The sequence below is a fragment of the Pipra filicauda genome, unplaced genomic scaffold, assembly GCF_003945595.2.
Source record: "Pipra filicauda isolate LSUMZ 115617 unplaced genomic scaffold, ASM394559v2 scaffold129_size2064235_pilon, whole genome shotgun sequence".
Classification (NCBI taxonomy): domain Eukaryota; kingdom Metazoa; phylum Chordata; class Aves; order Passeriformes; family Pipridae; genus Pipra; species Pipra filicauda.
This window is the reverse complement of record NW_024103762.1, coordinates 594,009-620,291: the sequence shown is the minus strand read 5'-3', so window position 1 is coordinate 620,291 and position 26,283 is coordinate 594,009. Positions and strand designations below refer to the sequence as shown.

Here is a 26,283-nt window from a genome sequence, read left to right as displayed (position 1 = left end):
TGTTTCTGCGGCACTTGCAGTGCCCCCATCCCACCGTCTGGTTTTTCAGTTTAACATTACGCAAAAAGGAAGTGAAATCTTTGCTCATTTTCTTAAAAATTTTTCTGTTTCAGTGCTTTGCTACTGACTATTCCAGGCTTATGCTTCTGTTGAATTTTCAAGTTAATCTTCATGTCCAATTCCGGCTTTTACATATGAGGGTGAATTACTATTTGCTGGTTTTCATGGCAGTGTTGTGGAAGTGAGTTGCAGGGGTTTTTTTTGTTGTGAGTGATCTGGACAAGAGGGTTTTATTAACAAGCTTGGTAGGCTGTTTACGTTGATGTGTTAGTAGATGTGGTTTGTGTGTAAATATATCTATATTTATATACACATGTATCTTTCAGTATGCAGTGATTGGCTGACTTGTGACTTGGTGTCGATAAGTTGTGGACGTTTTAGGCATTCAGGTATAGGTGTTGGTTATAAGGAGTAAGATGATGGGTTGCAGTTTGATAGTTAACACTGGTGGTGTTTTTATTGGGCAGGTTCTAGGAGCGTGGTAAAACACGCCTTTTGTTGTGTGCCGGGAGCCGCAGGGGTTAAGGCGGTGGGTTGGCAGCGCCGCCGCCTCCAGTGAATTCAAACTCCCCGAGTGACGGGGAGCGTGGGGGCCGGGCCGGATCCCTCGATCCTGCGGGCTTTGTTGGGGCCGGAAGCCATTTTGGGATCCATGGAACAGCATGTCCCGCCCGCCGGGGAGCGCGCCCTGAGCCCCGGCCCGGCCCGAGCCCGGCCCGGCTGCGGGGGCGGCCCGAGACCCCCCGCCCATGGGGGAGCCCCGGAGCGCAGCCCCTGAGCGCGGAGCCTGCGGGGGCCGAGCGGCCTGGGCTGCGAAATGGTGTGTTGGCAGCGGGGCCCGGCGTGTAAACAATGAACGGGCGCGCTGATTGTTTCACCGCGGCTGAATGTGCGGCTGGTTTCCACCGGCCTCCCTTTTAAAAAGCGTTTCCAGAGGTACATAATGTGAATGCGCGGATGTCGCTGCTTTGTGATGGACCTGGGGTTTGTTGGTAGCGCTACGGTTTGACACCTATGTTTGGGGAACTGTGCCATGATGCTCAATTTACATTTAACATTTACTTTAAAATATCAGTCTTATTACTTGGGATTTTTTTTGTTTGTTGTTTCTGTGTTGCTCTTTTAAAGGAATAATAATGTTTTATGAATGTGTGTTTTAATAAAATGTTGATTTAGCTTGGAGCTCTTTCCTCTTCAGCCTGTTTAAACTAATACTTAATTTGGTATGTGGAAACATCATTTGTGGAGTATATGTAGGTATTTTATTTGTTATTCTGAAAAGTAGAAGAAAATAAAAATCGAAATTACAAGTGATAAAAATGGTTTGCTCTCAGGAATTGATGGAGTTGCATACTCCAGTTTCATTGTTATTAATAATTTGCCCAAAAGTCTGCTTAGTATTGGTGGCATTACTGTGTTAAATCATAGTGACTTAAACTTAGTTGGCTTTCCTAGGTATAGAGTAGCATGGGTTCTAGGTGAGGTAATACCACCAACATCTCTCTAAGACTTCAATTAAAAATTTTTTTGCCCCTTGTGATGTTAAAAGTAAGACATGTTGTCTTGCAAATTTTCTTGTTTTCTGATGGACTTCGGTGAGTATTTCTGCTGTGCCAGGGTCCTGTTTGTGAAATGGCAATTAACCACTTCCTTTGTCACGAAGGGTGTTCGTGAGGAACCGCCTGGACACTGTGTTTGTGAAAGTCTGTTCATGGACCCCAAAAGCCATAAGTGAGGGTTTGTCTCAGTCCTTGGGAAGTGTTTGTAGTGCATGTTCAGTGTTTGGTGCTGCTCCCCTGCCTTGTGATGCTTATTTGCAAAAAGGCCACTCGTGGAGCATCTCATCACCCTCCCTGGAAGCCAGGATGGTACAGGAAGCTGTGGTACTAGGGGTTTTGTTGAGGCTGCCTGGTTTTGAAAGGGACTGTCAGACAAACAAGCTTTTGAGGTGGTGGGGCAGCCTCATGTCTCATCTCTTACTCAGATGCCTCAGAGTCCTTTAGAGACATCCAAGGGGCCTTGTGTGAAGGTAAATTCTGCTGCACTGATTACAGGAGTCCCTGTACTTCCTTGCGTTCTGACCAAGTTAGAATCTGTCTTCTCCTGCCCTTCTAATGTGCTGATTTTTTTGTCACACTGATTCAGTTGAATCGTAAGGGAGAAATGATACTTTAGGTGATTGTTGCTGTCTGCTTTCCAAAAAAAAGATGGGTTATTTGCAGCAAAGAAGCAAATAATCCATCTGTCTCCTCTGCAGGAACATAGGAATTGTCTTGTAAGCTGAGGCCCATCTGAGTACCCCCTTGCATTCTAGCAGAAGTTTGTGCTTCTCTTTAATTTCAAGAGAATAAATTCTCTTCAATTTGGGTTGTCTTATAAAGGTATTCTGTTTACTTAGGGATTTTATATAACTCCATGCTTCTTGCACTGTACATCCCTTAGTACTTAGATGTTTATAGGCTTCTGAAGAAGAAAAAAAGGCTACTTAAAGTTTGGGCCTAGTAATGCTTGCAACACTGCTGATGCTAAAAGATCTCTGGATCTGAGTCCAGACAGATCTGTGGTACCTAAATCAGAAACATGCTGCACACCTAGAAGTGTTCAAACTGGAACTAACTGCTGTGCCCACCTCCCAGGTTCTCTGCCAAGTTTTGTGGGTTTTAAATTTTCAAAATACTTTATTAGCGTGTCTTTCTGTTCCAGTTGTGTATGAAAGTTTCCTAAGCAAGAAGAATGATAATACCTGCAAGGTGGAGTGCTGTTAAACATGAGTGAACAAATTAGAGAGAGTTACTGTCCTCTGCCTACCCACCCCTACCCTGTAATAAGCATGTAGAATATTTTTAAATAAATCAGGTTAATCATTTGTTTTGAAGAGATGAATAACTAAAATTAAGCTGCTGAACTAATAGCCAGGTTTTAAAAAAAATCCAGTTGCATAGTAAATTTTAGATGCCCATTTTTGAAAATTCTGGTGGTCATCTCTGAAGATGATTTTTCAAGTTCTTTTTAAGTCAGTCCTGTTTTGTTGCTTTGAAAAATTGAGTAAAGGTTTTCCCCCTTGAGTCTGAATTAATTTTATAAAGAACATCAGACAAACAGTGAATCAAACCAAGCCCTTAAATCTTCTGAGAGTGATTTCTAACCGTGGTGTTTAGATGGCAAACCTGATATCTTTACTGGAGAGCTGGGTGCTATGAAAACGGGCTATTAATAGTCCTACGCATAAATACCTCCCAGGCTTTGCAGTTTGCACTGCCATTGTCAAGTACATATTTTGTCTATAATAGCTTAATGATACAATTAAAACCTTATCAAGTAAGAAATACTATTTAAATTCTAGCATTTGATTTCTTCAGAAGTCAAGTAAGTAGAGAACTGGTGGTGAAGGGGAAAAGGACAGGAGAGAAACTGAGCCAATATGTTGTTTTTCAAAGTCGGCCGTTGCCCTGCCCATATGGGCAGCAGAGATGGGGAGGAGCTGAGGAGCTACTCAAAGCTCTCTCCCATAGTGTCAAAAGGATTATATCAGCTACTGAGTTGCCAGTTAAAAAATAGGTTTTGTGATTAAATGATGCGTGCTAAGCACACACATCAACTCCAGTGGAAATTAACAGAAGGTTTCATAGCTTACGTGTTAAAAATAAACCAATTCAAACTGATCATCCTCAATCATAGTTTTGAATTTCAGTAGGCATATGTATGAGAAATATGTTTTACTGCTCTTTAAAACAAGTGTTATCTGATATTATCAACATCCCTCGTCTTGAAATTCATAGTATTTCCACTTTTGTTGCTGGAGAGCCGTTGCTCTCTGGTCCCCATTTCCTATGTGCTAAATTGAGCTCTTATTTGTCGATAAAGTAAGGCAGCAGTTGTTATGTATTGTAGCAGAATTTGCTGCTTATTCTAGCAAGAGAATGAGGCTGCTTTGCTAATACTTCCGCACTACTGATTTAAGCTTCCTCCAAACAAACAACAAATTTTATATACAAGTCAGTGAAAGCATTATAGCTCTGGGACAAATGAACTAAGTGTAGAGAAAGATCACTTAATGGAAATGTGTTCTATAATACTGAAAAAAAAAAAGTAAATAGCAGAAGTGAGACCTTATTTTTCATTAACCCCACAAATGCAGGGAGGTGCTTGCATTCAGAAAGCCACAATGTTTAGACCTGTAAGTTTTTATTTTTGTAAAAACAAGAAGGAAACTGACTTCAGTAGTAATGGAAATATCTTCCTGCCTTACTGACCTCAGGATTTGGAGGCTACAGGTGGAATGACTAAGAGCATTTTGATGTTGCATGTACAGATTGCTTTTTGAGCTGCTTTAATCTGTACCTGTGACATTGCTTTTTGTCCCTCTCTCTTATGTATAGGTAGCTATACAAATAAAAACTCTTATTTCAGTGTAGGAAAGTGCACCTCCAAAATGAGAGACTTGTTTTGATTATAAGAATTAGAGTGTAGCAGGAGATATTTTTACCCTGGTTTAGGTATGTCATCACAGTTGTGTGGAATATCTTTTACTGCTCTTGAAACAGGAGCTGTAGGTAATCTGAAAATAGCCAGGATTCTGCTTTGCTAACCATGCAAATCCAGCATAGCCAAATCCCTATTTGTTAACCACAAATAAACCATCACCAGAGAATCTTTCTAGAAAAGCAAAACTTTTCTTGTGGCTAATAAAACTGAGAAGGGCTCAAGGATTTGGCAGATATTTTAAACTTGAAAGTCAAATTGTTCATAATATAATAAGTAGTCACCCGTGCAGCTCTGCAAGTTTGTTGAAATGATAACATCAGTTTTTATTTTCTTCCTAAAGCTTTCAAAGACCCCATGGAAAGTTTTACAAGTGTTGCTTGGGTGGTTTTGGTTTGGTAGTTTTGTTTTTTGGGGTTTTTTTGGAAGTGGATGGCACTCTGGAAAATGTGCCTAATTCTAGCCCTGTGAGTCATTTTGCAGTTGGCTCTTCTGCCAGGGTGTGTAGTCAGTGGTTTTAATGACAGGAATAAATTATCCAATACCATATATTAGAATTTTATGTGAAATGAAGGATACTCCTTTGCAGCTTAGTGGGTGGTGTTCAAAGGTTGTAGAGTGAAATGATTTGACTGTATGTAAAAACTTGTCTCAAGTTTCATCTGCATTATGTTAGTTGGTGCACAGAGCAGCCCGTGCTTTGCCCAGTGGGCTCTCAGTGCAAAACTCCTTGTGAAGAGATCTCTGAAACTCGGCTATGTAGCTGTTTAGATTTTTATGCTTAGGTTTTGGGGATGCCAGCCTGACTTGGTTCCTGTGGAAGTGTTGTAGTATAGCTGTGATAAGAGCTTGGATCCTGTTACAGTAGCGTTCCAGAGAACTCGGAAATAACTGGAAGCAGAGTATCATAAAGAAAGTCTCAGTCAGAAATACCCCAAGCTTCCTGCAGTAATGATAAGGGATATCTGGCACTAGCAGCAATGCTGCTCCAATACTGAGAGCTCCATGTTTCTGGTAACAGCTTTTTTATTTCAGTACTTAATAACACAGGCTGAACAGTGCAAGGGCTCTTACATTGATTTGGCATAATTTTAAGTCATTGCATTACTTTATTTTCACCTTTTACAGTATGATTTGAAACAGTCAACATGGACTTTTCACGTCTACATACGTACACTCCTCCCCAATGTCTGCCAGAGAACACTGGCTATACATATGCACTCAGGTGAGAACTCTTTTTCTTCTTGTAGAGAAACTGTATGTTCTCTGAGCGTTGCTAACTCTGGAGAGTTTAGCTTTCGTGGTAAGTAGCTGACTTGTTTGAAGACACGTGCTTTATCTAGTGTGGTTTGAAAACAACTCTCTCCTAAATGGAGGAAAAAAAAGACATGTTGAACTAAGAGGACAATGACTAAGAAAATGAGTCAGTGTTTATTAGTTGCTATGAATAACTTGTGCCCGCCTAGTTACAACTGCTGTTTGATTTCTATAAATATGTCATCAAAATTCTTAGATGTTTTGTGTCTTGTAACTTTTGAGTGTGCTTTCTTTTGTGACTTGGGACTGTTTTCACTTTAAAACACTGATTGATGTGCACTCATTGCTGCTAATGTGGAATGTGGCTGGGAGTAACATATTGATTACTTTTTTTGGCAAAACTGGTTGTTGTGTGAATGTAAAATCTGTGTTCTAATGAACTTGTTTTATCTTGTGTCTCTTTATTAAACTGACTATTATTAGATTGTTTTTCTTAAATCGCTTCAGTTCTCTAAAAAGTAACACTGTTTGCTAGTTTTTGTATTATGTATTCAGAATAAATGTTGTGATGCCCATTTGAGATTTTTAGCATTAATAGAGCAGATTAGTACTGTTTTGATCTGTGGAGCTTTTCCTGATGTTGAGATAGATATAATTCAAAATAAGTATATGTCAGTGAACCTGAGTTACTGGTTTAGCTAATTTTAAGTTTAAAAGAAAAAGATTGTTCATTAGGATGCAGGATGAGATTATCTTCCTGTCTTCCTGTTCTGTGTCTGTAAGTCATTATTTTGTCTATTGCATATCAAAATGCAGTATATAGATTGGAGAACACTTGGCTACTTGCCAATAAAACAGAAGTTGGAAAAACTGTAGAATTAAGAGATCATTGACTAATACTCTTGCTTTTGTGTGCTCCAAAACTGTAGCATTGTCAGTTTTTGTTGGGAATCATGGTTTTTTTTTTTCCCTTAAACGATAGCCTGATGTCAGTAGTGTTGTAAAAGGTGATGTGTTTTATGTTGCATCAATTGAATAACAATTCTTCATGAATCTTATGAAAATCATTGGTAAAATGTGGTTGAGTACCAGCTTGTTTACTAATTTGAAGAAAAGCATGCTAGACAAGGAAAGGTGATTTAAGTGCCTTGTTTCACTCCTGTATTACTGAGATGTTTTAGTTACCTCTGTGTTGCAAATGTACCTTAGAGATTGGCCGAAATATTGTAACTCCTGGCAGGTTAATCTTTGCTCCTGTGGTGTTCTTGTCCAAAGCTCATGTCCAACAAAACTGTGTGCAAGAAGAAAGGAAGATGCAGGATGATAAATCCAATTGGACATCTAGAGGATAGTTCATTACTACTCTGGTGGGATTTGTGTAGAAGACAACTGGAGTGTTTGTCTTCCTGCAGGAATGAAGACTGTTCTTTTGCAAAAAAGAGAATTTATGGAGAAGGAGGGTTATGTATCTTGAAACTTTGCAGTTTGCCATTTTGCTGTGTTAAAGTGTATTAAGTATAGTTATTCAAGTACGGATAAAGATGGATAATCTGAAGTCTAATAACTGAGTTAATGAAGGCAAGTATACTTAAACTAGGTTGAATTAATTCATTGTAATTCTTCCTTGTGTAGAAAGGAAGAATTGGCAAGCACTTTCTTTAAAATTCCCTCATGAAAAATTCTGTGAAGCCCCAAATATTAAAATAATAGGGGAAAACTACTTGGTACACTGTCTTGATGCTGCTTTCAGGGTGTCAAGAGAGTAAACTACAGTCTTTTGAGCAGCCTCTTACTGTGTGTCTGCTTGCTGAACCCGTGCAGGATGACCTGTATTACTGTAGCTCATCCTGCCTTGGGTCAGACAATGTTTGAAGAATCTGAGGAAAGGGAGAGTTGCTAATCAGAAATATTTTCTTGTTGCAGTTCATTCCTTCTCTCTGCTCACTTGTGTTTGTTTTGCTTATATTCCAGTCTGGTTTGTTCTGCCTTTGACAATTCATTTTTACAAAATCTGCCTGAGAATTTCTTTAAAGAAATTGGCTTGTGCACGTAGCCCTGCAGAAAGCAGTGCAGTGAAGTTTGATACCACAAAGCTATTAATAGAGTTGGCTATGACTTATTAATAGAACTTATATTAATACTCACTGGGATTACTGCATGTTCATAACTGTAGTGTTTCAGCTTTGTGCTTTTATTCCTCCAAAGCAGAAAAACATTAAACTGATATACCTAAATAATCTTTATCCTCCTCCAAATGCAAGGCAAACTTGTGAATCTCACCCACTTGTCAACATATAATTTACACCCCCCTCTTGAGGCTGATCTTTCCTTTTAGTCACCTTCATCTTTTGAGTTGTGTTGTCAATTTGGATGCCTTCAGCACTTCACAAGTATGGATTAAATCAGTAAGAATTTGGTTTGGTTTTTTTTTTTTTCCTGTGTCAGAGCATTCAATCAGGATGTAACTTTCTGCACAGTAGTTGAATAAAATCCTTTGGGGGTTTTTATGTATGTTTGGGGACTGATGGAAGCAATAACTGAACAACTCAAGGTAGTGTCTGCCCTTGCTCAGGTAGTGTAAGTGATGCCCTGGTCAGATAGCATATGAATGTTTGTATAGTGCTCATGTACCTGTGTCCATGTTAGATGATGTCTGTTTAGCTGTACTTCTCTGGGCGTGTTGCATTTATCTGTTATCTTGAATAATCAAGAACAGCACTGCCCATTTCATTCTAAGGAATACTTAAAAATAAATGACATTTAAGGTCTGTCAGACAAAGCTATAGGTGTGCTAAAATTGGCAGACCTCATTCTCATTCCACTAATATATTTATAACTTGAAAACCCACTGAAGTCTGGGACATTCTTATTCTGTAGGAGCTCATGTGAAGGAGGTATCAAGGTAATAGAAGCTGGAAATGTAAGACTAGATCCAGTCAGCAGCTCTGCCAGCAACCACGGGAGCTGTTTGTGGGGGGAAGGAACCAAAGTCTGCACTGTTTGCGTGGGTTATCTGAGAGCGTGGGCTGATTGCATCCCACCTTGAGATGCTTTTTTGGTTAGCTGTACATATTGCATAGAAGTACCATCAATGTACATGTTCATTTCTGACCCTCAAAAGGAAAGACAGTGGTTTTTTATTTACTGTAATCTTTTCTGTAGAAGAAAAAAGGCCACATTCCAAAGTGTGGAAAGTGAGATGGCAAGTTAGGAGACTTCTAGGTATTGTCCTGACAGAGGACAGAAAATGTGAAGAGAATTATTATCCTGCGTGAGACACAAGCTCCTTTTGTTTAAAAAGGAAAAGATTCCATGATTTTTATAGTTTTTTTAGACAGTGGAGCCCAACTCCAAGCTCTGTGTTCAACCCAGATTGATATAATGCTCACTGAGATACTTGGTAACAGCAAGTGTTCATAAACAGAAACAAATTGAGGCTGGTCACAGCTGTCAGTGTGTTCTGTGTACTTTGTGTTCTTGTGAATTGAGTATCTGTAAGAAACGTTGGGTGAAGATGAGGAAAAGCAAATGCGTAGTGGCAAGTGTAAATAGCAAAACTGGGTTCTGAAACAACTGTTTAGGGAGGGACTCAATAGAAAACTGTTGTGCCTCTGATGCTTTCAGAATAACAACAGGAGGAGCCACATTTAACCCGTATTCTCACTTCACATCTGTCACAATGTGAGTTATCTGTACTTAGTGCTTTTGAAAACTGTAAAAGTTATATTCTTTAGTCTACAATTTGTTAGGTACATGAGAAAAAGTGTCTTATTTCTTCTCCCCCTTCCAGCCAAATGCAAGCAGGGATTAATAAGCCTCATGTATATAGCAATGTATGCTGGGTTTGTCTTAGGCTGTGCTCAGGCTCCTGCCTTGCACAGGGTTGCACTGCACGTGCCAGGGTGAGCAGGGCACGCCAGTGAGATCCAGCACATAGTGCCAAACACCTGCCACCAAATCTGGGCACCTCTGGGCAATTGAAGAAGTTACTTTGGACAGACTCTGGTCTGGCCCTGTGGGCTGAATGCCCAGCTGCTGCTGGAGCCACAAGATGTTTTCCTGCAATGTGTTGTCTGGGTTAGTTTTTTTAGCCGAAAGAAATGCATTTCATGTGGTCTGACATAGTCCTGTCTTATGTGCTTTGCTTTGCATTGTGGAGCAATGAAGAAACTTGCTTCAAAAGCACCAGCTTGTCAGAATTGCATCATTACTGTAAGTGTAGCTCCAAGGCCTTCTGGTGTTAACTTGTATGCTAAAGTAATACAATACATATCATGTTATTCCTTTGTGGTGTTCTGAGATCTTTAATGATTGTGTAAGAAAACTATTTCCATTAAATTTTTTTTGCACAAATACATTTTATAGTAGCTATTTCTCTGTATTTTTAAAGGGAAACCTATTTCAAATACAGATTGCACAGCAGAATCTACTCATTCAGATCTAATTTGCTTGCATGTTTTTGTTTGGAGTTTTGGGGATAAGGAGCTGCTGTCATTAACAGTATCTTGTTCAGCTCTTTAAAAAAAACCAAATGAAAAACCCCAGGAACACTGAAGTAACTGCAGTTACATCCCTGTGCCCTGAGAGTGGACAGAGCCCTTAGGAGAGCTGTCCTAGGGCACTTAGCATTTGGATGCTGTGGGTCACAGGGCTGAGTGGTTCTAGAGCCTGACCTGCTGTGCTGTGCTCTTGCAACAGCCTCTGTCTGCTCACTTACATAACTGAATGTTTTCCTGGGTTGTAAGTATGAGTATTCTGCTTTAGGCTAAACTTCTGTTTTTGCAAGTGTATTTCTTACAGACTCCTTAGTTTAATCTCTTTGTGTTTGCCTTGTGTTGCTGCTTTGTCTTCACTGTAAGTTTTTATGGAGGTTCTGAGAGAATCATGTTGAAATGTGAAGTTCCCAGGACAGTGATATGAAAGTTATCTATGTGTAAACTTGCCTCTGTGGAGAAAAACAAATTAAAGTCTTTAAACATTTTTTGTTTGCTCAGAGTTAAATATTTCAATGATGTGCATTAAATTAAGAAATCTTTTTAATCCGCTTTTAAAAAAAAAGTTATAGTAGTTAAACTGAAGTAGCTGAAGTAGGGAAGTCTTTAAATATGTTAAAGGGAGGAAGTTCCTACTTGTTGAGAGATGGAAACTCAGAGTAATGTGGCATACGGATCTTTGGTTCTCAAAACAAGGACTTGGCAAACAAAAAATAGACAAAAATAAACTTTGACTAAAAACTAATCTTTGCTTTGCAACTTAGAGCATGTCATGATTTTTAATTTGCTGCTGGGTGTGGTGAAGAAACTGTCATATGGATTCCACTCTCAAATTGGTCCCTAAAGAATGAGTGCTTGCTCTGGCTGAACTTCAAACATGGTTTCCATGGTGGTTGTTTCTTTCTAACTGTGATTTGCTTTCAGTTGTAGAACTTGTAATATGAGTTGCTTGGGAGAACCTTGAATATCTACACATGTCTAGATTATTTGGGTTGCGTGGCGTGTCTTGTGGAAATTGCACCGTAACCCTGAATAAACTGCTTTTAATGGAAACTTTGGCTTGAAGGGCATGTTTATTACCAGGTTGAAAATTCCCCTAGTAACGTCGCTGTTCTTATTTTACTGCAGTTCAAGTTATTCTTCATCTGCTTTGGATTTTGAGACTGAAAACAAAATAGATCCAGTGTTCGATTCCCCGAGGATGTCCCGGCGTAGTTTACGGTTAGCTGCTGCAGGATACGGCCAAGCAGAGGATGGACGCAGTGATTCCCTTCACGACAGCTCTTACGCCGGAAACGTGTCCTTCAGAGAACAGTCCTCTAAGTAAGCATTTTTAATCATCACAAGTTAATTTGTGGGTTGGAATCCTGAGGCTTACTGTTTGAACACAATAATGCAAACAGGTCACCTGCTGGTTTATTCTTTGTTCTCGGTATTTACTGCCATATTTTGAAATTAATGTTCGGTATGTGGTTTGCAACGAAATCTTTGTAAAAATACAGGTGCTGGAAGGTGAAGATTTCCTTTTAAAATTAATCTGCTCTGTGTAGTCACATCAGTGTTGAAATGACTGTTTATTCCTTATAAAGTGAGAGATTAACAGAAATTTGTGTGTTTAGTGCTGTGTCTTACCTGTCTTTGCTTTGTTTCCTAGGATGGTAAAGCAACGCAAAAGTCTGAACAAACAGCCTGTCAGTGTAAGACACACGCCGAGGAAAAATCTGTCCAGCTCATCTATTTTTAGCCAGAGCAGTTTCAATAGCCATGCCAGTGATACATCAATGGTATCCACTATATTGGACGAGTCTTTGATTCGAGAGCAGACAGAAGTTGATCATTTCTGGGGTAGGCAATGATTGCTATTTCTTGTATCAAACTGTGGAAACAGTTTACGGTTTGGTGTGTATAAATTCACGATCTTTTCCCCACCTGTTTTCCATCCTGTCCCTAAACATGTGTGCACTTACACTTCTGCTGTAGGTGTCTGCTTGCTAAGATGCCCACTGGAAATTTGTGGTCCAGTATGTAAACTTGATTTACTGGCATAGTTAACATCAAGACAAGTTGTACTGTCAATTTAATATGCCAGTAAACATATATAATTTTGTGATGCAACACCATAATTATCTCCTATCATTACTTTCTTCAAAAGGTACACAGAGTACTGTATTTAAAGAATGGTAAACATATAACTTGTCTTTGAAATACAAAGGAAAAGCATTTTCTTCTTTGTTATAGGCAAAAGTGTGTTTCAACATACCTTAATCTGAAAGTTTCAAATCAGTGGCACTTGAGGATTTCCCTAAAGGGTTGTTGTGTGTGGCTGGCTGGTTTGGTTTTGCAAGTATATAAAAGTATACTTTCCTGGAACCTGCTTTCTTCAACAAAGAGAAAAATATGAGAGTTATCTATGAAAGTCTTCTGTAGGAGAAGATCAACAATTTATTTTATCTCCCAGTTCAGACTGTCTGTTTCTAGTCAGTACACTTGTGACCTTCCCACAGTCCTAATGGGAAGAATTGTTTCAATCTTGGTAGAACCCCTTCTAAACTTGAATTACCTGGCCCTTAAAACAGAATCTTAAATACAGTGGTATCAAAGTAGTTACCAAGCAACAGAAACACTGTAAGCTTGTAATTAGGTGCTTTAAAGTCACATGGAAGTTAAGTAAAGGTGTAGTTGTCATTCATATTATTTTGTCTACCCCTTCCATGGTGGAATACTTTTCACAACTTGCCCTACTGTGCGGATACATGTTTCTCTAATTGGCTGCAAAATATGTTAAATGCTAATTGTAAAGTGCCTTTCTTTGAAGCCTTAAAATTAGTAGGACTTTTGACTTGAGTTTGTCTGATACTGTGGTTAAATACAGGCCTTTCTTATATTTGGGACCAAATTTGTTTGTTTTTTTTCCCTTTGAAGGTCTTGACGAAGAAGGCGACCCTAAAGGTAACTACACTTTGCTTTTTCCTTCCACACGCCTTCTGTGTGACAGCACCCAGTGCTGGCAGTACTGACGTGGGTGCTCTGGGTGTTGTGCTCTGGGTTTGGCAGGTAGTGACACTACACTGCTGCAGGGCAATGGTGACATAGCAGGAGCAGCAGAGCTGCAGCCCCCGATGAATGGCTACACGTGCAGCGACTGCAGCATGCTCTCCGAGCGCAAGGAGGTCCTCACGGCCTACTCGGCTGCTCACGTGCCATCCTCCAGGATCTACACTCGGGACAGGAGCCAGAAACATGCATCTAGTAAGTGACTTTCTCTTGTGTTCTGTCTGACGTACGGTTCAGTTGGTTCATTTTCTGTCTTGTGTTATTTAAGCACTTCTGCTGCCCTGGTGAAGTTGCCAATAACGGAATTCTAGAGATCAGTTTATATGAAATACCTTTGTCTGTATCGGTTGAAATTTTATGTACTTGTCAGCTTCTGATATGTAATTAATTACCTACTGATTTTCAGTGCTGCTGTAGGAATGAAACAATCAAAAATGAAAATGCTCTGGTACCTTAAACGATAAAATTATTTGCCCCACCAGCACTGATTGTAAGAGTCTCCTAATCTGATGCCAGGTCTGTGTGGATCTGTCTATGAAGTTTTTGGTCATGGTTTTCAGATAGAAACTTTCTATGCTTTTTCTCATGTTATTTTTTATCTCTTACATGATTTGAACTTTCAAGATTGAGCAGAATTGTTACTTTGCAGTGCTTCTGCTATTCAGGAAATCTCTTGAGGCTTTTTTACTTCCTGCTTCATTTTTTTTCTCCTCACTTAACCTTGTGGCTTTCTAGAGTGTTTCTAGAAGCTAAACCTCTATATGAAAAACTGAACTCCCAGGGGAAAAAACTTGATTCCAAGTAGTCTTCCTAGTGACTACATTTTGAGAGCTTGAAAACAAATGAGTCTGTGCAAATAAGGTTCTGCCTTTCCAAGACAATCTCCATTGAATGGATTGTTGCCCTCAGTGTCTGGGCTTGTCCGCCTGCCTCTTGCACAGCATCTTGAGCTTCTGGATTGTTGGTAGTCCACAGTTACCACAAAGGATTTGTTTCTTAAAATGACCTTGAATTAGAAAAGAACCAATTTTAGGATTCTATAGGTTTGTTATTCTTCAATGAAGGGTGTTCTCAGTTGCAAGAAATTAGTTTGTTTGGGCTATAGGATGTGACTTCAAATGCTTTGAGGCAAGTATTTCACTTTAGTTACTGTGTAGCACAGGTTGGAATTATTTTGACTTGTCACAATCAACTACTTAACGTGACACTGCATGAAAACTCTTTTCTATGCTCCTGAGTTTGTATTCACATAAGAGTATTTTAGTCATCGTTGTACATTCCTTTGATCTAGAAGTTTGAGTTAAATTTGGGGGTCATGTGGTTGGGGAAGAGCACACAATTGTGGCAGATTTTTGGAGGGGGGCTGTCTAGGAAAGCAGCAGTGCTGGACTGTTGCTTTATTCTGTGACTCTGGGTGTGTCTCCAGCACTTCAGGCAGGCCACTGTAGGAACTTCCTCTGGTGTATCAGCAGAGAAGGTAGTGAAAATCCTCACCCTTTCGGATCCAAAATAATGCAGTTTGTCTGCAGCTCACATCAGTGAGGAATCCTGAGTTCCATAGGCAAGGAATTCATTGCTATTTAGAGTTCTGCATTCTCACTAAGGAAATGTGTTCTTGCTGAAGTCATGCATTTTGCCTTGAAGTCATTATCCCTAGGATGTGTGGTTCTTATGAAAGCTTTGATGTAAGGTCTAAGACATCCAGACTTTTCGAAGCGGACTTGCTTGAGTTTCATACTCTAGGCTAAACAAAGGCTTTTCTGTGCTTCATCCTCACTCTTACACAAGCTAATGGTGTCCAGAAAACAGAATTACATCTTTCTGTAAATGAATAATTTGTATTCACACTGTTTTTTTCAATAGGAGGAACCTATTTCTACATGAGTAAGATTCTACGATTGGTCAAACATACTGCAGCATCTTTTGCATCACTATTAGTGCAACTATTTCAAATGGTTTTGCTGAAGCTGGGTTATGAATACAAAGGTACCTTTTCAGTTGTCCTCCTTGGTCTCTACACAAAGCCAGAGTGTGTGTTTTGGTTTTTCTTTCTTATGGTCTTCATCTTTGGCACTATAGTGTTCTTTTTCTATAGTCTTTTGGCTGGCTCCTGTCTTTCTCCCATTTTTATTATTACCTCAGCTGTGCTACACTTTTCATACCTCCCCTCTCTTTTGAAAGTACCAAGATTCCCATATACAAGATCTGTGTTAGGGTTAGGATTCACACGTCAATTTTCACTAGAAAGCGATAGAGGGCAATTTTTAAACTGAGAAACTTAAGTTGATTTTTAAAACCTGGTGTGATAGTGTCAAATCCTAACTTTTCAATGTCTTTAGGTCCATCTTGTTACCCTTAAACCTGCTGTGCACTTAAAAGCTTGATTAGATCTTGCAAAACTAAAACTACCATCATCACTCTGCACTCCTGTGAAGCACATCTTGTTTTCTTTGAAAACACTAATTTCTTCTTCGGTGCTTTCTTTTCTATAATACATGCTCTGAGAGTGAAGTTAAAGTGCCATAGGCAGAAGGTAACCGATTTTTGTGTGAGAGTAGAACTTTGCTTTCCCCATTCTCTCTGCTCAGATAGCTTGCTAATGCTTTCTCCTCCTTTTAACAACTCTGTTAAAAACCACACAGAGATGTAATGGTTGGCCCATTTGATGGAAATGTTGGGAACAGGGAACTTGATGAGTTGTTACTTAGGGTTTGGGGTTTTTTTACAAACTTTGCTATCTGAAAAGAAGCAGAAATATTTTTCAACCAAGAGGCCCCCTGATATTTAACAAAGAATAAGATTGCCCAGAGTAGGCTTCTTCCTCAATCATTTTTCATGTTTCCTGTGAGTAACCTGATTTTAATAGTGAACCAAGGCAGTTTAGCTAAAATCTACATACATGAAAGGCTTTGAACTTGAGAATTAGATTCTTTATGTGCTTTTTGAATGTGTTGCAGCTCACTCGGACTACTGTGGAAGCATGAATGTAAAGGAGTTTTACAGAGAAGATAGACATCTTGGTGTGAATGAGGAATCAATATGTAAGTATAGTGATTAATGTTGTCTCAGCCTTGGGCTGTACACCAGGCTGTTGCTGTAATAGTAGTATCAGACACCCCGTGACACTGTGGGAGCTACAAAGTAAATATTCACTTTGCACTTCCATGTAGAGGGTGACTGGTGATCACCTGTTGTTGTAGTATTTCCCCAAGCAAGTTTTATTGCACTGAATTTCCTTAGGGGTTTTTGGTCTGATAACTGATACTGTGAAATAGCCTTGTTCACCTTATCTTGTAACAACCTTGGCTGATCCTGGCTTTGTCCCATTAATCAACTGTTACCACAACCAACAGGTGATGACTGTAAGGGGAAGAAACATCTTGAAATGTACACCACAGACCACATGCAATCCTCATGGGCCAAAAGGGTAGCAAGGACCATTTGGCACACCTTTTCTTCTGCAGGTTGACTTGGACCTTTTTGTTTGCTTTTATTTTGCATCGCAGTCTCACAATGTTAACTATACAGGATTTGTGTTTGGGGTTTTTCTTCCTTCCTTCATCTGTCAAAGTAGGTTAAAAGTGTAAAGTGCCTAGAAAACTAACATACTTAACACCTTTCTTTTCTGACTTCTTGCTCTGATTCTGACTGTTTTACAAGCTTGGCAGGATGCTTACCTATAAGTAAAAATTAGTAGGAATCATGTACATGTTGTATGTTAGAACAAGTCAGATGGTTCATTTATTGCACTTTGGGGAGATCTGTATGCTTGATAGGTTGAAAAGCTGCCTTTTATTAAAAGCAAGGTATGAGATACTGGTATGCAGATTATTTGAGTAAAGGAGTTTTAACATTTTATTTTTGTTCTAGTGATAGTCAATTTTTACAGGAATCTTATATAGGGATAGACTCTTCCCTGTGAGATGAGCGTTCCCTAGCTTGAGTGACAGAGGCATCAAGGATCTGTTGAGTGCTCTTTATTCAGCAAAAGAAAATGATTTGGGACACTTCAGTCACCTAAATGATTTGCAAAACATTGGGTTGGTATATCTATAATCCCTCAGATTAACCCAGACATATCTGCTATTCTAAAAATGTAGGATTATTTTCTAAACATACTACGTAGTTTGTTTTGTAGAACAACCAGTCCTAGTTGTGGATTTAGTAATTTTTGGCCTCAGTGGGCTTTAAGTTACAGCATTTTATTATAGTGCCTTGGGTGGAGGGTTTTGATGGTGGTGGTTTTGTTCTCTTTAAGAGATACAAAACTGTCATGTTGAACATCCTTAGGAACACTCAGCTTAATGAAAATGTACTGCTTGCAAGTTTTAGTAGGGAATACTTTATTTATCAATATTTCTTAGACATCACTGGAATTTAAAATTTTAATTGTTCCTTCTTCTGCACAGTAACCCAGATAACAGACTTGGTGTATAATTTGGAACAAATAAGATGCTTCTAAAGTAATTATGTGCTTAAAGCTTGTTTTTATGGTAGTACTCTTTTGCTATCCTCTGCTACACTTTGCATGGCATTGTTGGATAAACATGTAACAAAATGTAAACTTTGATTTTGGAATAGTAGTATTCTAACTGCACAGATGCTGTTTTTCATTCTCTCTCTGTCCATGAGAATTCAATTGCTAAATTTTCTTGGTTTTACTTGGCTTCATATTTATTAGTGGCTTGCTTTACTTTAAAGTAGTGAAGAACCAAGTTTGAGTTTACTGAAAGGTATAGTTTAAAATTCTGCAGAGCATGTAATGGGCAGGGGATTGAGTGTGTTTTACTGCATGTACTGAAAAGAACCTTCATCTCATTTGTGTCAGTTACCACATGGAGTTAATTTGTTATAATCCAGGTTACTTTATGCTTCACGTGTTGCGAACAGTGGGAGCAACGGGATGGCTTGTGTCTGAGAAGGTGTTGTCTCTACTTTGGCTGGCCATTCTTTCTCCAGGTTACTATTCTAATCCATGTGTGTGTGCCTTGCCTGTTCCTTTTGACAAACTAGGAATCTGCAGTATGTGGCTTATCTTAATTCAGCTGTGCTTGTGCTGGAGCTTTTGTATTTTGAAATGCATGCGCTACTTTACTTTCTTTACTGACCAGATTAGGCTTAATGAGAGAGTATATTTCTGTTCACAGGCCTAACAGGAGACCAACCGGGCTGTTTCATGGGGGCATGAGTGTGTGAATAGCACTGAATGTGGGATATCAAGAACAGTGGGGTGTGTTTAGTTTGGCAGTCATTTCCTGTATTGGTATTCCTCTTACCAAAAGCTGATGCTGCTAATCTGTGCAATTCTTGAAACCTACTGAAGTCCCCAGTCCGTGATAACTTGTGTTCAAACATTAATACTGAGTTTCCAGTGAGATAGCAGTGTCATAACAAAGGAGCACTTCACCTTTTTGCATGGCTGTTGGTTTTGTTGAGTAGCTGATGTTACAATGCTGTCATACTTGTGATATCTAGATGTCTGTAAGCTGCATGCATTGCCTGTACGTGTGCATTTCTCTGCTCTGCAAAGCATTGTTGGCCACAGCTGCTTGTCCCTCTGCTTGGTTTCTTTGAACATGTGCTGCAGTAATTATATTTCACATTCCCACTTTTTGTCTTCTAGGGAGGGCAGCTTCTGGCATGTACAGGTTGCTTAGAACTGGGTGGTATCAACTTGTTACTCTGATGTCTTTGCTGAAGGTGTTTCTTGTAAGAAGGTGTGTATCCTTTGAAAAAATTTGTTTATGAGCAAGTTATTTACCAGTTTTAATATGAAACAATAATTTATGATAAATGTATTGTTTCTTGTAAACTTTCCTCTCTCTTTCTCTAGATGCCTTCCAAAGAACTACAAGTCATTACTGTTTCTTATCCCACTCCTGTTTCTACTAGGTATGTCAATTTAGTTATCATACAAATTGATGTGTGTACTACACCTATTCTAAAAATAGCGGTTTTAGTTGGTTTATGAAGAAGATGCAGAAGCAGAAAAGAGCAAATTTGTGAACAGGACAGTAATTCAAGCTTTCAGAGTACTGACAAGTCAATAAACTTTCCTCATGAAAGGAATGCCCTTGATTTAATTGCACAGAGCTCTTTGTAGAGACTGAGTAGATGCTTTGAAGTCCTTTTTTCTTTACCTCCCTTCATAGGTGTAGCAGTGAAAGAGTGAGCTGTGTGCTGATTGCTTTGATTGTTGTCAGTCTCAATAAAAGTGTTGTTAGGTTCTTTTACCAACTCATCCTAAGTCTTTTTCCTATGCTCTAGACCATGTTATAGTTGCTTAAGTTACTGTTCACTTTAAATTGGTTAGTAGACAGTGTTTCAGATCAGCTGTCAATTTTGAAATAAATTCAGTTTAAAATATTTAGTAAAAGTGCTGGGCCATTTCAGAAAAGCAGTTTCAATTCTTTGTGTGTCCAAAAACTTGCAGCTATTTTGTGGAGAAGACGAAGCTTCTCGGAAACCTGCAGTGGGGTTTCAAAGTTCTCTGTAGTAGGGTGAATAAGGAAGGAAGAGTTCACCCTGTGTAGAAAATGCTGCTACTTCTCACTAAGATATTGCAAAAAGAAGTGTAATCTTGTGAAATGCTATTTTATTTCCATAAAGGCCTAAGTTTACTCCCAATTTTATTAGCTCTTACGCAATGGGGTGTGTAGTAAGTGGAGTGTAAGGCAACATATTTTCCATGGAGATAAAAAGCAACATTTACATCTGCCTTCAGAAAACACGGCCTGTCTTAATCAGTAAATGTGATCAAGGTGCCAGGGAAGCAGTAGTATGAGATTAAGATTATATCATCATATATATAAACACAAGTTGCCTGCCTTGCAACTGTGTGAGTGGTACTGATGGATGTTCCCTGATATTCTTGGGTGCTTGAGTTAAAAATTTTAAAGCTGACTCATGGTGAGTTTTGTTTAGACTGGAGAAGTGTCCATTGTGTGGCACCTATCTGGCAAACTAAAGGTAGCTTCTGTCCTTAAGTAAGAAGAAATCTGTAGATATAAGCAGTCTGGAGGGAGAATTATTTTGAATGCACATTTCTTTTTGTTTCTGTTCTAGGTATGTGGTTCTGGGGGTTTGATGGCTTCATTTCATTATTACCTCCACTGAACTGGACAAGAGTTGACAGAATACAGAGAACAGATGATTCCATTCGTGTTCCTGAACCACAGGATGATTCTTTTCATTCTGTGCAACCTCCAAAGGTAAGGGAGAACAGTCCAGGGAGGAACTTGCATATATTTTAAGACTTCTTGACTCCTTTGTCTTCAGTATTTTGCAATAGCTACTTGATGCACAAGGGTAATTTTTATATATTAAAAAAATTATCTTTATCCCTCAGGATACCATAAATATCTTTGATTTTGGTCGGATAAGTGAGCTGGAAAAGCAAATGGCTGTTGTGTCTGACAGATGCCATGACCGTAATGAAGAATATAACAAAATGATGCTTCTGCTCCATAATCTTCAAGATCAGGTTGCCAAGATGAGTGACAAAAGTGAAACACTGAAGCTTATAAAAAATGTGATGAGTCAATATATTAAAGATATGAAATTGGAGGAAAAGGTAAGATAGTTAATGGTTCCTGATCCTGATTCAAGTGTTCTGTTTTACTAATACAGGTTGTTATCAATTGACTGTAGGATTCTTTTTCTGCTACAGAATTAACCAATAGGTGGTAAGTACCTGGGAGTAGTCATGGGCATTTGTTCCTCTTTTGTTATTGCTGACAAAGGATTAATTCCAGACAGGTGGCCTAAAGTAGATTCTTAAATAGCTGAAAAGTAGCTGGATTTATCCTGTTTCCATACAGATAAAGAATACTATAGGAAGGACTAGTGACAAAGCAGGGGTTTTGTGGTAAACTTCCCTCTCTATAGCCCCTACTACTGCTGAATCAGACTGCTGTGTTTATTACAGTAATTTCTCACGGTACCTGCAGGATAAATCACTTAAACATTCACAAAATGGAATGAAAATAAAGCTTTGCAGAAAATATCAATTATAGTATTTGTACTCCAAAAGCAAACACCCCCCCTTTTCCTTCCCTGTTTTTTAAGACTGACTTCCTGGCTTTACATCAAGAACATGAGTTGCGCATCCTGACGCTGGAAGACCTTCTTAGAAAACTCTCTGCTGAATCCAAGGTATTGAAAGTGAGCTTTACTGACTTGTTCTAATTGTAATCTGTTGATAAAACAGACCAAGTTTTTTATTTGCTGTCCCAAACACCAGTTCCCTTTACTCTGGCTATTACAGTTCTTTAAGTCTCAAAACTTGTTTTCTGTTCACCCTTCTTGGAGAGGGTTTCAGTCCAAAGATTAAAAATTATTTACTTGGCCAGTGGTGCAGGTTCTATTTGGAATAAAACCTTATTATAAGAGGTAAAAACATAATTGTGGGCACACAGTCCTGCAGGGGTGGTGCTAGAATCTCTTATTTTCATATAACATTCTTATTTCTGTCACTTGTATTTCTTTGTATATGTTAAAACTAACTTCTGTATTTTTTAGGACATCCAGAAGGAGCTTGACATAGCCAAAGCAAAAACAGTGAGGTATAAGCACTTTTCAGATACATTTTGCTTTTTCAGCTCTGGTGACAACAGACAGTGATTTATGTGTGTTGTTCTTTCCGGTAAAACAATCCTTTTCTTGTGTCAGTTAACTGACCCTGAGGGTTTGTATTGTCAACAAGAGCTCTTCTGTCTTACTGTAGATTTCAACTGGGATGCTGAACATCAGCACAAGACCCACCTCCAGTGTGGGGGCAACCCTGCAACTACATTTTCCCTAGAGAAAGCTGTTTATTTAGTGGAGGAGAATGAGTGACTTCTTGTCCTCTTATAAATGCATTAGAATTTTCCCTCAGATCATTTAGTGAAGTAGACAGTAACTGCTTTTGATGGCCTTTATATTTAAATTCTTGAATTGTATCAGTTCTGACTAGTTTTTGACTTTTTGGCTACTTTCCACTTGTACTGTGTAATGCTGGGATTAAAACTTCAGCACTTCATTAAGTAGTTTCCCCAATTAGAAGAGAAAAATAAACACTTATTTGCTGAATTGCCATTTAAATGGCTTTAGAGTGATGGCTGATACCTTTTTCCATAGCATGCATTGAGCACTGATCTTTATTGTCATATGTGAGCTGCTACTTTAACTCAGCACTTCCTCTGAAGTTATTCTGGTTTGAGTAAGGTAGCCTGAAACTCTTTCTAACCAGTGGCAAACTGTTTTGCCAGAAACCTTTAAATTCCCCCAAATCTATATATGTTTATTAGCTTGGCAGCCTGTTGATGATCTGAAGTCATCCCTGCTGGATTTGTCCACAAGTTCAAAATACTTTGCTTTGAATATATTAATTCTGTGTATGTCTAAAGTACCATCTTCAGAGTTTACTATGTGTATTCTGATGAATAATTAAACTAGGAGAGCACTTTGTATTAGACAAGTACATTCTCATACCTTTGGGATTTGATGGAATGATTCAGACTACTCCTTCTAATTACTGTCTCGTTGTTTTTGTCAGAGATGATGATCAACACAGTCAACTTATGTCCAAAATTAAAATGTTGGAACTAGAGTTGTCTCAGATGAAATCAGAGCTGTTATCTGAGGGAAGCGTGAAGACGAGTTGCGAGAAAATCGATGTCATTCATGAAAAAGTAGGTTCTGCAGCTTCTGTAACTATCCCAGCAAAACTTGGTATTACTTAATTTTGCTCACTGACTTTCTGAAATGTACTGAAATGGGTAACATGGGAGTAGTATTAATCTCAAAGAATGACAGTGTTTTATGTAGGGGTACTGTTCATTTTTCCATTTGTGTGTAACACTTCACTAGACAAGAGTTTATAGCTTGTTTTCTGCAGTGGCAGGGGTTTGCATCTGAGAGTTGTTTCTAAAAAAACATGCTTAAGTTCTTTTGAAGGCTTTAAAAGGTCTGACAAAATACAACAGTAATTACTGATATATGGGATTATCAACTTTGACTTAAGTACCATCTTGTAATACTGCTCAAATATGGTCTAGCTATGTGCCTGTTTTATATGAGTATTACTTAACAGTTTATGAAAAGTAATAATTTCTATTACAACTATTAATGGCTTCTGCTAGGTAGATGCCCAGGTCAGAGAATCTGTCAAGCTGTTGCTTTTTGGTGATCATCAAGAAGACCTTCCTGAATCACTTCTCCAGTGGCTTACGTCCAATTTTGTGAGCAAAAGTGATCTGCAGACTTTGCTGCGGGATCTGGAGTTGCAGATCCTCAAGAATATCACTCTCCATATGTCTGTTACAAACCAAAAACTAACATCTGAAGTAGTCACAAATGCTGTGACTAATGCAGGGATTTCTGGGATCACGGAAGCGGTGAGTTTAAGTTCTCAAAAGTTAAATTGTAAAGAGTTCTTTTATGGGCATTTCGCGGAACATGACTGTCGACATAAATGATGATGATTTTGAGGGATGTCAGGAACATTCACTGAAACGAGGAGAACTACAGAAAATGCTTTAGAAGTGTATTCTTACAGCATTGCTTATGCCTGTTGTGAACATTTGTGTTTGAATTCAGTGTGCTGTCTTGAAAACGGAAGAATTCCCAAAGAACAAGTATACCAAAGAAATGCAGCTCAGGGTCTTGGGAGGGTGGGGGAAATAATTCAGCTTTTTTAAGAAAACGGGTCAAGATATATAGTGTGAATTTGTATTTTAAGACAGACAACCATGGATTAAAAATGGCCTCGTCTTGATAGAGGCTTTCAAAGACTTGTGATGAAGTGCAGCATCTCAAAAAGATGCTTGTAACTTCACAGATATGTATATATAAGTTATTTTATCACTTGATCTTGTTGAAATACTTCTCTTTCCATTCTCCTATGTATACATCTGCAGCAAGCACAGATTATTGTAAATAATGCACTGAAACTCTACTCTCAAGACAAGACTGGAATGGTGGATTTCGCCTTGGAATCTGGAGGTAAATAGAGGAAACACCATTTTTCCTATTGATGTTTTTAGCATTATTTACTAGAAATCTTACAGTGAAGACTAGAGGTTAGTCTTGTGTGTTACCTGATCATCAGGCAATCTATGCAATCTATGATGGTGTTTACAGGGCTGTATATCAGCTTAGGTGTGTGTGGACAGGGCTAGAACAGTTCTCAGCACATCTACAACTGGATAAGAAAGAAATTAAAAACCTTTGACATATTCTTAAAATAAAATAACATTGTACTTGACAGAAGCTTTGTACCCCCAGAAAATTGTTTGATCCTAAAAATATATTTAATATGGTATTCATTATGCTTTATATAAATCTCATTTCTTCCCGAAGACATTTATTTTTGCTAACCTGATCTATCTCTCTTGAGGTGGCAGCATTCTGAGTACTCGCTGTTCTGAAACCTATGAGACCAAGACAGCATTAATTAGCCTCTTTGGAATTCCTCTGTGGTACTACTCTCAGTCTCCCAGAGTGGTGATTCAGGTAATTAAAGGCCAAGTAAACAAATTCAGCAATGTTATTTTGTGTTGAGTGGATTGGATTGGGTTTTTTTGGATGCTGGGTGTTCCTGTCTGTAATATATTGAGGGGCACAGGTACTTCGAACTACGTTCCTAAGAGTGGGATTCTTCTGGTAGTCCCTGGACACAGCTTAAGTCCTACTCTAGCAAAATTTAGACCCTTATAGGAAGCTTGGGTGGTGCATTGGACTTATGCAAAGTGTGAGCACTGGGAGGGTTCCTGTTGAGAAGTAATCTCATGGTGGGTCTTCAAAACACTGCTGGGAGCTTGGGTGGATGTGGTGACTTCCTGAAGAGTTCCACCAAAGAGATTATTTCTGTCACTTGCTATCTAAGACTGTTCCTAAGAATTCAGAATTCATTACAACTCTCCATTACAATAATGGATTGTTTCTCTTGTTGTGTCTCATCTTGTTCTCTCCACTTTCCTCCTGTCTAGCCGGACATGTATCCAGGAAACTGCTGGGCTTTCAAAGGATCCCAGGGCTATCTTGTAGTGAGACTTTCAATGAAGATCTATCCAACTGCCTTTACAGTGGAACACATACCAAAAACACTTTCACCAACAGGAAATATCACCAGTGCTCCTAGGAATTTTGCAGTATATGTAAGTCTGTCTCTGAATTTATGTTGATGTTTGTACACATAAAGAATATTTGTGTTACATACTTTGGAAAATAATGCCTTGAGGGAGGACAGATGAGATGATGTTAGTGTTTCAGTCATTGCTCTCAAAATTGAATATATATTTTTAGTAAGATTTGAGATTAGGAATAAGAAGTGTTAAAATTAATTTTGGGGGAGTTGTTTCTCTTGCTTTATGCAACAGTAAACATTTTTGGAGGGAGATGATGGTTTTTAATTTGGTCTAGTTCTTCATACACTTTGTTGTTTTATCCTTCCTCCCTCTTCTGGCTTGATAGTCTTCTGAGTGCTGTCTGTTGATACTCAGCTGTGTAGACATGCTTCTAGTTTTGGTTTGATTTGAAATTTGATGGAAGTAAAAACCTTTATCCTGTTGTTACAGGGTCTGGATGATGAATATCAAGAAGAAGGCAAGCTTCTAGGAGAGTATGTCTATGATCAAGAAGGAGAGCCACTGCAGATGTTTCCAGTGATGGTGAGTCTGAATTATTAGATTTAAAGTGTCAGGAGACAGATACTTTCTACCTCAGCTTCTACAGTGTCCAGCTGAGAATGAGGCATTTTCCCTTCACTGCTCATTGCACGCAACCACAGAAAATAAAAGTATCTGCCTCAAAACCAATGGCCTTAAGAGATAAGGGAGGAAGGCTTGTTGCCATCTGGACACAAATGGTGTGAAGTTGCTAAACATATGAAGAGTCTGTTTCATGCTGCTTCTGACTCATAAATAAATAATTGTAATCCAAGGAAGGCTTTCTT

The 26,283-nt window shown here is 38.8% G+C and overlaps 1 protein-coding gene across 10 annotated transcripts in view; it reads left to right on the top strand.

Annotated features, from left to right (window-relative positions):
- Positions 1-26,283, top strand: part of SUN1 (Sad1 and UNC84 domain containing 1) — a 29,283-nt gene that overhangs the window by 1,092 nt on the left and 1,908 nt on the right. For 2 of the 10 annotated variants that reach the window (XM_039391042.1, XM_039391045.1), the window contains exons 2-22: positions 5,671-5,767; positions 11,421-11,615; positions 11,947-12,137; positions 13,215-13,241; positions 13,338-13,541; positions 15,210-15,332; positions 16,304-16,387; positions 16,700-16,810; positions 18,207-18,305; positions 18,970-19,063; positions 19,180-19,238; positions 20,412-20,557; positions 20,695-20,919; positions 21,414-21,500; positions 21,867-21,910; positions 22,885-23,020; positions 23,471-23,725; positions 24,248-24,332; positions 24,727-24,842; positions 25,319-25,486; positions 25,907-25,999. In XM_039391042.1, the coding sequence (XP_039246976.1) occupies positions 5,691-5,767; positions 11,421-11,615; positions 11,947-12,137; positions 13,215-13,241; positions 13,338-13,541; positions 15,210-15,332; positions 16,304-16,387; positions 16,700-16,810; positions 18,207-18,305; positions 18,970-19,063; positions 19,180-19,238; positions 20,412-20,557; positions 20,695-20,919; positions 21,414-21,500; positions 21,867-21,910; positions 22,885-23,020; positions 23,471-23,725; positions 24,248-24,332; positions 24,727-24,842; positions 25,319-25,486; positions 25,907-25,999 (2,619 nt within the window). In that variant the 5' untranslated portion in view covers positions 5,671-5,690. Of the gene's footprint in view, positions 1-755; positions 997-5,670; positions 5,768-11,420; positions 11,616-11,946; positions 12,138-13,214; positions 13,242-13,337; positions 13,542-15,209; positions 15,333-16,303; positions 16,388-16,699; positions 16,811-18,206; positions 18,306-18,969; positions 19,064-19,179; positions 19,239-20,411; positions 20,558-20,694; positions 20,920-21,413; positions 21,501-21,866; positions 21,911-22,884; positions 23,021-23,470; positions 23,726-24,247; positions 24,333-24,726; positions 24,843-25,318; positions 25,487-25,906; positions 26,000-26,283 lie in introns of those variants that run through there. The other 8 variants (XM_039391060.1, XM_039391056.1, XM_027726210.2 and 5 more) reach the window with 7 other exon arrangements.